The 12907-nt window shown below is 32.7% G+C and overlaps 1 protein-coding gene across 3 annotated transcripts; it reads left to right on the top strand.

The window, feature by feature from the left end:
• The first annotated feature begins 2011 nt into the window (after positions 1 to 2011).
• LOC8287206 (nodulin homeobox) lies at positions 2012 to 12068 on the top strand. 3 transcript variants are annotated; one of them, XM_015720186.3, is made up of 19 exons: positions 2013 to 2308; positions 3215 to 3299; positions 3478 to 3603; positions 3687 to 3845; positions 4464 to 4547; positions 4623 to 4751; positions 5069 to 5287; positions 5666 to 5797; positions 5892 to 5987; positions 6370 to 6531; positions 6866 to 7157; positions 7258 to 7383; positions 7467 to 7536; positions 9463 to 9526; positions 9642 to 9710; positions 10117 to 10653; positions 10752 to 10786; positions 11433 to 11593; positions 11678 to 12068. In XM_015720186.3, the coding sequence occupies exons 2-19, from the start codon at positions 3258 to 3260 to the stop codon at positions 11962 to 11964; spliced, it is 2790 nt and encodes a 929-aa protein (XP_015575672.1). In that variant the 5' UTR covers positions 2013 to 2308; positions 3215 to 3257; the 3' UTR covers positions 11965 to 12068. The 3 variants fall into 3 exon arrangements, with proteins under 3 accessions (XP_015575668.1, XP_015575672.1, XP_002520708.1); XM_015720182.3 differs by having other exon boundaries at positions 2012 to 2308; positions 11433 to 12001; XM_002520662.4 differs by having other exon boundaries at positions 3257 to 3299; positions 11433 to 12068.
• The last annotated feature ends 839 nt before the right edge of the window (positions 12069 to 12907 follow it).

Raw genomic sequence — 12907 nt, 5'->3', positions numbered from 1 at the left:
ATAATATTATTTTATCTCACTTATTTTATTTATATAATATGATAAGATACTAATATATTTTTATTTCTGTCATCTCACCAATAAAATTAAGTATTAAGTTTAAAAAAAAAAATTAGTACACAAATTTTATTGGTTTCAAGTAAAACTTTATTTGGTTTGAAGTGTATAAATATAAAAAGATTTTACTTTATATTCTTTATTTACTTTTTTTTATGTTCTTTATATTCTTTCCAGAATTTCGTTAAAAAGATATAAGTATACTTAAAAAATATTTGAAAGAAAAAAATATTAAAAGTATTTTATATATATGCATATATGAAAGTAATTGGAACTTTTTTTATAATTTTTAAATTATTTCTTTAAATTGTGGCGAGTTTAAGAATTTATGTGAAAAAAATTATTAAAAAATAATAATTATATGAGTATTAAAGATGTGCATTGACTATTTTAGAAAGACTTATATTAGAGAATTTTCAATGCACTTTTTATATGTCAAAATTCTTATTTTAAAGAGTCCTATCATAAAATAACACTATAATATATTCTTTATTATTTAAATACAAAATAAATAGTCAATTTGGCTCTCTTTTCTACTCTATATTTAATAAATGTAATACAAGTTTTTAGATATTTAACTTAATTGATATTTGCAATTCTTATTTTTCTGTTGCTAATAATTAAAAAGAAAAAAAGAAAAGTTAAAACTATTAGTTTTATGAAAATAAAGTAAGATATATAATAAAATATAAAGAGTTTATTGGATTTAAATAAAATGTTGTACTCGTTATATGTGAATATTTATAGTTGAAATTATACTATTTAAAATAGAAAGCATTATTGGAGATACTCTTAATTAGTATTAAAAAATTTGTAATATTACACTCAATCATTTAGTTACTTTAAATTATTTTCTCAACCTTATCATAAGAATTATTCTAAATTAATCAATTGTTTAGAATTATAAATTTATCTTATTTTTGTAAAAAATTCTATAATTTTACTCTCAATCATTTAATTACTTTGAAATTTTTTTTACTCTCCTTCATAAAAATTATACTAAGATTTTTTATCTATTTTTTAATTTAATTTTTATATATATTTTATTTGATTTCATAAGAAGTTCTAACTTCATATTTTAATTTAAAAAATTATATATATATATATCTAAATAACTTATAATTAATAAACTGCATACATCTATGTTAATGTCTAATACCTATAAATATTTTAGTTGTATAAAATGTCTTTTATCCAAAGGACAAGCATTTTATTACTATAATCAATTTATTAATGAGTATTTTTTTTATTCATATATTGTACTTCTATCTTTAAATATAAATATAATTGAAGTATAAGTAAGTGAAAAAATTTTAAAAGTTATATTATAAATTTTATAATTTATAAACAATGAAATTTTTGATTTGTGAAAAAATTATAATTATTTACTCATTCAGAATAAAAATTTAATTATATTTTATATAAAAATATATAATTTTATATTTTTATATATAAATTTATATTTGTATCTAAATAATCTAACTGTAATAATATTACAAACATTTAAAATTAATTTTAATTTATATAAAATAATATTCGCCCAAGCGAGCAGCTTGCAGACTAAGTAAATTCATCGAATCCGGCAAAGCAAGCGGTAAGGAAAGGTGAATATATGAAAGGCCAATAAACATATAAAAGAGATAAATGCAATTATTGGTGATACCTATTTATTGGATTTTAATGCTTTTGATTATACAATAAAAATTATAATACTATCACAGCACATATAAAAGATCCGCCATCCCATTTTTTCTTTAAAATAAAAAAAACTAAAAGAAAAAACGTTTCTTTGAGCTGACGAAGCAAAAGAAAGCGGAAAAATCACCAAATAAAAAAAAGCGTTGACCAGTTAAGGCTAAGGTCACCAAAATTAAACTTCTTGTTTTGTCTGTTTATTCTTTTTTCAACTAAATAGATGAAAAAATAGAAAAAAACGTAAATATGTTTTCTTTATTTCTTTGTTTTTCTTCAGCTACATGACATATACACATTAGTTCAAAGCGCACAGAGAAAGAAAGGAAAAAAGAAAAGAATAAAAGAAGGGAAAATCAGAGATGCGCTTTACTCTAAGCTTAGCTCTTTATTGTTCCCAAAATCCAAACTCAACGTGTCCATTTACTCTACAAAGACTTTAAGAAAAGAAAGAAAGAAAGAAAAACCGCGAATTATTAATTCCCATTTTTGGGTCTTACTTTTTGTTGTTTTTGGCGCTCAATTCTTGTATTATAAGCTCGTCGATTTTAATTTCAAGGTTAGCTCCATCACTACTTCTAATTAAACTTCTTTAACTCCCTCTCTTTCTCTGCATTTTAGGGTTTCGACGTTCGGATTATTCTTTTCTTACTTAAAATCTAGGGTTTTTTGAAGGTTGTTTTAAGCACAGTCGCCTTGTCCGTTAATTTATTTGGTTTGCATTTAATGTTTCTTTTTCTGGATTCACTCTTGGAATTTATTTATTTATCTGTGCTTCACCTGTTAATTGACTTTACTTTTATAATTCTAGCTAAGGTTTGCAACTTTGAACCATGTGGAGAAGTTACTCTTCGATTAATTGGAAAATTTTGTCTTTGGCGTGTTGTTTGATTTTAGTTCAATGAATGATTTGATGCTTAATTGTTTTTGAATTTTTGCAAAAACTTCTTTGTTATTGCAAAAGCTTCAGTGTGAACTGCGCCTGGGAGATGGATTTTTATTGTTGTGATTGGGAAAATTTTCCTGCTATATTGAAGTTGCTGCATCATGCTGTTCGTCGTTGAGATGTGAAAATTTATGATTGGATGGTTATTTTGTTGCAAGGAGCAGATATCTGATAGCTGTTACAATGTATAATATAACCAACTTCATCATTGTCCACTGTTACGTCATATAACCAGCTTCTCCTAGCCTTTTTCTTTAAAAGGAAATTTTCATGTGCTCCCGTTCATATACTCTTAATATTTTACTCATGGAGTTGCTTTTGTATTTGGCATTTTCGATAATTAGCAAAATTCAAGTGTTTAGTCTCTTTCACAGTGCATGTTGGCAACAAAACTTTTGAGCTTTTTGTTTAGCTGCTTTTGGAGGGAACACTTTTTTTGGTTGTACTGGCTAATATCAGCTCAACAACCACTTTAGATATATGATTAATATCTCATGTTTTCTGTTAAAACTGCTTCAGAGTGCTATAATATTCTCATGAACTTTCTGGTCTTCGCTTTAGGATGAGGCTTGCTAAAGATGAATCATCATGTATTGCTGAACAAGTAAGTATAAATTTGACTTCACAAATTATTTGAGTTTTCTAGTATTTGATTTCCTTTTATTTGTAATCCATTGCAGTTTCATATATTTTTTTTTTTATTTCCTTAATAGTGAACCAATTTGCCACTCTTTCTTTCTCCCTCCTCTTTAACATGGATATATTTCTCGTTGTGCGGACAGGTCATTGACTTAATTTCAGCAGTTAAAGAATTACATTGGCATAGTTCTCAAGAGCTTAATAAACTTATAAGGGACTCCGAAAATTTTACAATTCACTTCCTCACTGAAAAAGGATCAAATTTAAAGGTCAGAGAACAAAATTGTCCTCATTGTCCACAGGCTATCATTTTGACCAATTTCTTGCATTTTAAATTTGCGTTATTTTTCAGATTGATGTGGAAAAACTGGCAGGATTTCTTCCTTTGCATCTTATTGCGGTGCTTATGTCATCTGACAAAGATGAATCGCTGTTGAGATATTTATTATGCGGTATTCGACTTTTGCATTCCCTGTGCGACCTTGCACCTCGGCATACTAAACTTGAGCAGGTGTCATTTAGCGATCCTTTCCTAAGGTTTCAATTTTATCATGTTATGCAGCACCATCTTTTTTATTTTCTCTTCTTTAGCAGCAAGGAACTAGCCGCCTGCCATAAATGTGAGGATGTGATATTTTCTATGTTTGGACGTTTATTCTACAATCCACACCTTGACTTGCTGCAGAGAAAGGATGGTCATTGTTGCAACTTATTTGTTTTTGTCCCTAGGTTTTTGTTTCTTGGTTTGAATATTACTATCTTGGTGATCATTGTTCTCTTTTCCTGTATGTTCTAATGTTTAAACCTCATTGGTCTTCTTATTACATGCAAGTGCACACATTTGAAAAGTATGTTAAACTTGTTGTGGCAGCAATGGGATCTTTTTTCTTTATATAGGAGATGATTTTATAGGTTACTAAAGGGATTATTTTCAGCACCATATATTATTTTGTTGAGTTTGCTCAAAATAATTTTAACTTTATGATTTCTTTGTTTGTTTTTTTCCATATAAACAACTCGGTTGGTTACCTTCTCTTTTTTTAGCATTTAAGTTTTGAAGACTTGGGAGTGAAAACTGTGACTAGATGTACATATCTCATAATCTTTTTTCTTTTTGTTGATTTTACAGATTTTACTTGATGATGTAAAAGTGTCGGAACAACTGTTGGATCTGGTGTTTTATGTACTAATTGTTCTTAGTGGTATTAGACAGGTATTCCTAAATACTTTCTTAAAGGTTTTTCTTCGCATTCTATTTTTTTAACTGGGTCTTGTTTTAATGATATAGGAGAAGCATAATTCAAGCTCTGTGCCCCTTCTGCATCCTGCACTGGTAGCTTGCAGTCTATATCTATTAACAGGATGCATCTCTTCGCACTGGCAAGATCTTGTTCAGGTGTTGCTTGCACACCCCAAGGTACAATCTTGTCCACCATGATTTGTTGAACCTGCCATTCGGAGAAATGGTTTTGATTCATTTACCTTGTCCTAAACAGTTTAAGGGGGAGATTCTATGTTTCTTTTACCCTTTACAAAGTAATTTTTATTTTGTGAATAATCGCCGTTGGATGATCAAGAGGAATCTCATCTTATGGTGATAGAAGCAAGTAGAAACAAAATGAGAAAAAAAGTCTATGTAGCAAGCATCTTTTAAGATCATATCACAATTTTGGGTCGTAGTTCACACGGGTTGAGATATTTATGCACATTCTGATCCCGATATTTCTGTCATAGGTTGACGTATTTATGGATGCAGCTTTTGGAGCAGTGCTTGTAGCCATCCGGTTTCTCCAGGTCAAGCTATCAGCTCCATATACTGACTTTCACATGAGATCAAGTCCAACAGCTGAACAAATAGTTAACTATCTATGCCAACAATGCGAAGCTTCTTTACAGTTTCTTCAGTCATTGTGTCAACAAAAATTGTTTAGGGAACGCCTACTTAGAAACAAGGTTTCTAAAATAAAACTCTGATCCCATATGTTTGGATTATCATTGTGTTTGGAGTTGTCAGCAATATCAATTTCTCTCTGAACTAATGTTTGAGCAGAACTTCTTATCTGAGCCAAACTGAAATTGGGAGTATTTGGGTATTGTATATGTGGTGAAAAAGCTGGGAAGATGGTCAGTTAGAAAAACATGAAGATTTACAGTGCTAACATTTTGATTGGGCTGGAAACAAAACAAAATTATTACAAAAATGTTGCATGAGGCATCATGGTGTGTGTAAATTGTATTTGCTTGGATGAACTATGGGAACATGTCACATCTAATATCCTCATGACGAGGTATTTTTCGTTTTCTAAGTAAACTGACTGGCTTCTATATTAGGAACTATGTGGAAAGGGTGGTGTTCTTTTTCTGGCCCAGGCCATCTTGAAGTTAAATATTATACCTCCTTTTATAGAGTCTTCTACAGTTGTTGCTGCTGTATCCAGACTGAAAGCTAAAGTACTATCTATTGTAAGTTATACATTGTAATCTTCTAGGTTGTTACTCTGTTGACCTACAAAACACTTGTCATTTACAAATCTTTTCATGCAAACTATTTATGCAGCTATTGCATCTGTGTGAAGCAGAAAGCATATCTTACCTTGATGAGGTTGCAAGCTCTCCAGGAAGCTTTGATTTGGCCAAGTCTGTTGCATTAGAGGTTAGTCTTTGATGCATCTCCTGCAGATGACTGATATGACTTACATTCTTATGAGTTTCTGCATATCCACTATGCTGAAACAAAATGGACTTTTGACCCTAAAAATACTTGATACTTATGAGGAACTTATTTACTTGTGAATTTTTCCATATGCTTCTGCTCTCCAGTAAAAACACATGGGAGATTTACTTATAAGTACCTTGCAAAGTTGGGATGTTTGACTTGAATTTTTTTATGCTGGAAATACTGAGGCTGGTGATGTTGACTGGCTAGGTCTACAAACTAAATTTCTTCCATCCTGCTTTTGTCCTGGATAAATACTTCCATTATTGCTGCTTTAATTAATCATGATTCTTGTTTTAATGCAACTCCCATGATGTAGGTTCTTGAATTATTAAAGGCTGCACTTAGTAAAGATCCCAAACATCTTACTGCTAGTTCTGAGAGAACTTTTCCCATGGGGCTTCTGCGACTCAATGCAATGCGTCTGGCTGATATTTTCTCAGATGATTCCAATTTTCGGTCTTATATTACAACATGCTTTGTAAGCCATCTTTTGACTTCATAATCTGGATACTCTTATTTCCATAATCCCAGTTTGGTGAATTGCTGCTGTGATTTCATTGGATACTATCTCTGAGTCTCAGATTCACAAGGATTGTGTAAACTGCTGTTTCATGAGAAGTTTCATATTTTTCATACACGCATGCACTCACAAAAGAATAAAAAAAGAAGTCACTGCAGCGTCTTTCTGATTCTGACGTGAATACTGTACATAATGCATAATGGTTGAAAGCATCCATCATGAAGGTTTTGATGACTCTTTTTCCTCCCCTTTCTTTTCTCCCTTCTCTTTCAAATTTCAATACATCCCCCAGACAAAGGTTCTGACTGCCATATTTTCACTGCCTCATGGAGAGTTCTTATCCATTTGGTGTTCTTCTGAACTTCCACTGAGAGAGGAAGATGCTACTCTCGAGTTTGATATATTTATAGCAGCTGGATGGGTTTTGGACACAATCTCATCACTGAACCTATCAAATGCTCTAAATTCAGAAATTACTCTAATCCCCAGTAACATGCCCCAAGCTACCTATGCTCATCAGAGAACTTCATTATTTGTCAAAGTAATCGCCAACCTTCATTGTTTTGTCCCCAATATTTGTGAAGGTTAGTTACTTCTCATGATTTTCAGAAATCTTTTGCGCCAAGCTTGATTCTGCTGCCTTTTCCTTAATCACATAATTCAATCTTTTGTTGTAATCCACAGAGCAGGAAAGAAATCTTTTTCTTCATAAGTTCCTTGAGTGCATGCGGATGGATCCATCTGAAACTTTGCCTGAATTTTCTTTTACTTCAGATGCTAACAAAGCCAATACTGTTTGCAGGAACCTGCGTAAGCATGCTTTCTCATTATTTTCTCAATGGACCTACTCTTATTGGTTAGTACCGTTTCTTACAAGTAAGTTGCATGTGCAGGTTCATTGCTAAGCCATGCAGAATCTCTGATTCCTAACTTTTTGAATGAGGAGGATGTGCAGCTCTTGAGGTAATTCACAAGGCAGTCATTTCTTGCTTCCTATAAGTTCTTTTTTCTCGTAATTTTCTAATATTCATATCAGGAATATCATGCTGGTCGAAGTGAAACGTTATTGCAATGATTGGTCATGTATAATTGGGGGTAAAGGCTAAAAGGTTTAGATGTTAGACAAGCTTTGCCTAACCTAACCAAGATTACTTAGCTATGCCGAGGACTTTGTTTTCTCCTTCTCTCATGCATGTTTAATACCCACGTCTATAGTTTCTCATAGGATATCCAAAGAAAAGAGGTGTCATTTAGTTCTTCAATGGAAAATATCCAACACTCATATATTTCATAATAAAAAAAACTGAAACGGATTAGAGAGAATCTAATTAAATAAATGGAGAGAATAATTAATTACTTCATATCCTTGACAGCAAAGGAAATCTTGATTCAATAGATTACAAAATACTGAACCACGTTTAATCAAGAAGAAAAATAATAACAGAGAAATTGAAGCAAACAAATGACTTTTGAAAAAATTTGAAAATACCAACACTAATACTGTCATACAATTAATACCACGACGCCATCAATGTAGCTATTCCTCAAGCCATAAAGAAATCTTCAATACCATCAATAACTGAAACATCCCTAGTCTTGTTTATCAATAGATAAGTGCCAACAAAGTTTATGCCATCTTTATGCTAGAGTTGAAAACAAAAGAAAATCCATCCAAGCAGTGAAAAATCATGTGTTTTAACTTCATCAAAACTTCAAAGGTATAAACTTGATTTCTCCCAAAAAAATGAGAGAGATAAAGGGAAAGGAATTTAGAAAATTGTTTGCTTGCATGGTTGAGAAAGAGGAAAAAGAAGTTTATTTTGCTAGGTATGAACTTATGTTATGTTCAAGAGAGTGAAAGAGAAGTTTGAATTGAAGAGACTAAGAGAAGTGTGAGATGGCTGTGAGGGAAATGGGAATACAGGTTTAGGGTAGGGTTAGGTTAGGCTTCTTGTTTTTGTAAAGGTATATATTATATGTTAAATTATTTTAAAGGATATAAAAAACATTGGTCGGTTTGCTTTTAACGTTTCTTTTGCGCAAAGACTGAAGCAGATCAAATTCTAGTTTTGTTCATATTTCAAACCGAACCAAAACCGAAATGAAAAATAACCTCACCGAACCGGTCGATTCACTTTCTCGGTTTTGGTTTGGTTTTGCTCACCTCTACGTATAGCTTCTCTTAGAACATACAAAAGAGTTGGGAAATTCTGAAGGCAATTTTTGATGTGAGCTTTACTGATTTTCTTTTAAGCTGTGGCATGCCATTATGTGAGGCCTAGACATGAAATCACAACGTGAAACAGATTTCCAAGTGACTGCAGTAGTGGAAGATAGCTGGTGTCATTTCTTCCAGGATACTGGCACACTTGATTACATAGTGACATTCAAAAGTTATGTGGCTAGTTTGGGCTCTGTTATATCCTGAAATCAAGAACTAAGCTAGAAATGCATTAACTGCTGGAAGAACTTAAAGTAGGCGCAGTGAGAGAGCAGTACTGTTAGTACATTTTATAAGTAAAGGCATCATAGGCTGACGACTTCTTAGCTGGCTGTAAATGATTGTTCTTGGTGCTCATGTCTTTATGATGTCTTAAATGTCAAAAGAAAATTTGTACCTCTTGCTCATCATGGGGAAAAACTGTAAGATGCAACTATTGTAGTGTAGAATGGTGCACTGACTGTTGATTTTGATGTGACCCACATACCCACCATAATCGATGATTGATATGCATTCATTGTACATGCAACGGATGCATGTAAAGATTTCTCATATGTGAGATGCACACTTTGCACACATGTGCCTTAGAACATGTCCTGTTTGAATTCACATGGTTATGCACTGTAGTCTTTTTGTATTTTCTTTGATGTTTTAACATTTTGTTGTAGGGTGTTCTTCAACCAATTGCAGTCGCTAATTAATACTGCTGATTTTGAACAAAACCAGGTTCAAGTAAGACCTTTCACCTGGGAATTAAGAGTCTATTTCGATCCCAATTATGGCAGTTCTTCTTTCTCTTCCCTATGAATTAATAATGTTTCAAATAATGCTGTTGGAGCAAATTCAGGAAATCAAATTTGAAAGGTCGATATCTTTGGAGAAGTTCTGTAAACTGGACATTAATGAACATCAACAGGTAAATTCTGGAAGTTCAGTTTATGCATTGTGTTTGATACATTAGTATAGGAACTAAAGGCATTCAGAGAAGATTATGATAATACGCGATGGCTATCTGGGTGACAGTGAAGAAATTTGACCAGAATTTTGATTCTACTCTTATTATCTTAGCATTAAGACCAAGCAATAATAATACAATAATAAAAATTAATACTAATAATAAGAAGAACAAAGATAACAACGACAACTAAGCAGTACTTGGCTGATTTTGCAGCTTAGAACTAACAGTAGCAAAAATATATGTGAAGGTGTTGAATCTCAATTATTTATAATGGCATGCATTGGCTGATTACTGTTGCTGTGCTCGGTTCTTCTTATGATGTTGCTTTTCCTTTTCAAACCCTAATAAATTTGATTGCTCTTAGGAGGCTCAAAGTACAGGGGGATACTCATCAGCTTTATCGAAGAAGGAACTGTCAAATCGTAATATAAGTAGTAATCGGAAAGAGGAGATTTCTGAGAATTCTGCTTTCCTAGAAGAGGAGCAGCTTAGTTTCAGAAATGAGCATATGAAATATGGTGATGATGCAATGAGGGAAGAAAAGGATAAATCTGGTGGGACTGCATCTACTATTAAAAGAGAGATTGACAGAGATTTTCAGAACATCGAAACAAGTGGTTCAGATACCAGTTCCACTCGGGGAAAAAATTTTGCTGGCCAGTTGGGGAATAGCGACTTTCCAAAATCAAGCGAGCATAAAAAAGAAAATGGCCTTCAGGGAGTTCAAGAAGGTGAAAAAGTTGAAACTATTCAGTTTGAAGAAAAGCAGCCAAGAAAACGGAAAAGAACCATAATGAACGAGTATCAAATGTCATTGATTGAGGAAGCCTTGGTGGATGAACCTGATATGCATCGGAATGCAGCTTCTTTACAGTCATGGGCTGATAAGCTAAGTCTTCATGTATGTTAAGTACTCATAGTATTACTTAAGTCTGTTATTAACTGATAGATAACTAGATGCGGTGCCTTCCCTAACAAGTTTTTTTCATTGTTCTCTAGGGTTCTGAAGTTACTTCCTCACAGCTAAAAAATTGGTGTGTAAACTTCACCTTTTTCAAATAATTTTGCATTCTATTATTTGGTGATTCTTTTTCTTCTCTCAAGGTTGCATTCCTTTTGATAATAAAAGTGAAATCGGCAAAGGTACAAAAGTTTGTATTCTTAGTGCCATTTTCCAGGTTGGGGAGTCTAGCAGTCAGATATAGCATCACTAGAATAAGGTTAAAGTGGAAGCTAATCTGGAGTAATTGGGACATACATATACATTGGCAAAAGCAGTTGTAATTTCTAGCAGCTCTTGCACAGTCAAGCAAATAGCCAATAACATGTTAAAGCTCAGGCTACTACTAGTCTTTTTAACTGCTAGTGTTTCATAGTAAGAGATAATTGCACCATCCAGTTGCTGACTTCTCTTGTCATTTAAATTTTTTAAGTTGATCCTATAATCCTAGTAGTTGTTCTGTTCCAATGTGGCAAGCCTCTCATGCAGGATAGAAGTTAGAACTTGAAAAAGACATGCATATATGAAAATAAAAAGAATTGTCTTATTATATATAAATTAGTATTTCTGCATCTTTTCTTTATGTTCTGTTTTATGTCTCTAGAGTGCTTGGTTCTCTATTTGGCTTATTTTAATATTTCAGTTTTACCAATAGTATTTTCTTATCATCACTTTTTCAGGCTCAACAATCGAAAAGCAAGATTAGCACGTGCAGGTGCAGGTAAAGATGTCCGTACACCTATGGAGGTTGACCATGCTCTTTCAGAAAAGCAAAGCGTGCCAGCTCTGCGACATTCACACGATTCATCTGAGAGTCATGGCGAAGTTAATGTCCCAGCAGGTGCAAGACTTAGCACAGCAAGAATTGGTTCTGCTGAAAATGCTGAGATTTCTTTAGCTCAATTTTTTGGTATTGATGCTGCAGAACTTGTTCAGTGCAAGCCAGGGCAATACGTTGTGCTTGTAGACAAGCAAGGGGACGAAATTGGTAAAGGAAAAGTGTATCAAGTGCAAGGTAAATGGTATGGGAAGAGCTTGGAGGAATCGGAGACTTGTGTTGTGGATGTTACTGAGCTCAAGGCTGAAAGATGGGTGAGGCTTCCGTACCCATCTGAAGCCACAGGCACATCATTTAGCGAAGCTGAAACAAAGCTTGGGGTAATGAGGGTGTTGTGGGATTCAAATAAAATATTCATGTCTCGGCCTCAGTGATGGTAGAATCCTTCTAGTGTCTATAGCATTTTGTCTCTGGGGTATAGTTCTTTCTTTTCTAGTTTATTAGATTTTCAATATAATCAGGTTCAAGTTTTGTTTTTCCCTGTTTTTTTCCTTCTTTTCTTTGGTTCTCTCCATAATCACGAGTCTCATTTTTTTTTATTCACATGTCTAATCGGATGGCGACGACCTCATATGCACCAAGAAGGCAAAAACTTTATACCCCCCACACCCAACCAACCAAAAGGAAGGCATTTTAGATGGTAGGGTGGTGATTGCAGAGTCTCCAAGTAGGTGCTTGAAATGATTAGTATTCCTCCAACAGGACCCAAGAAGACGGACTTTCTTCTCTTCTAACAAAAGTCGCAATTCAAATTATAATTAAAAGGCAAGAGTCTTGAATCATTATGCGCCTTCACAAGCCCACAATTCATGATGATGAATGTTTTATAGTTGCACACAACACGCCTTTTTAACCGGTTTTAGTTTTGGTTTTTATCGTTTGAGATTTTAAAATAAAATATTTGTCCATTATTATTTTATTTTAGTGAAAGTTACAAAAATATACTTGAACAAATTCTTTATTTCTTCTCACTGTCACTCTTTAACTTTTTCTAAAAGATCTAATTGAAAATCCAAATTGCAAACACCGTTAAAATACCAGTTAATTGTGAGCCCACTCAAATGTACAATAACATATTGACACATGCCTATATATAATCTTTTAAAATAAATACATAAAAGATCAAATTATATATATATATATATAAATAGAATAAAGTAAATGGCAAAAGCTTGTTTAAGATTAATTTTTTTCTTTTCTGTTAGATAATAACATGTGGAGATGGATGACAAAAGCTTGTTTAAGATTTATTTGTTTATTTGATGGTCACTTTCCTTCCTGTTTTAAGAATGATTCTTCCCATTACCTTTTTGCTTT

Source organism: Ricinus communis, chromosome 1 (assembly GCF_019578655.1).
Source record: "Ricinus communis isolate WT05 ecotype wild-type chromosome 1, ASM1957865v1, whole genome shotgun sequence".
Taxonomy (NCBI): Eukaryota; Viridiplantae; Streptophyta; class Magnoliopsida; order Malpighiales; family Euphorbiaceae; genus Ricinus; species Ricinus communis.
The sequence above is the reverse complement of the archived record's forward strand: the minus strand, read 5'-3'. Positions and strand labels throughout refer to the sequence as shown.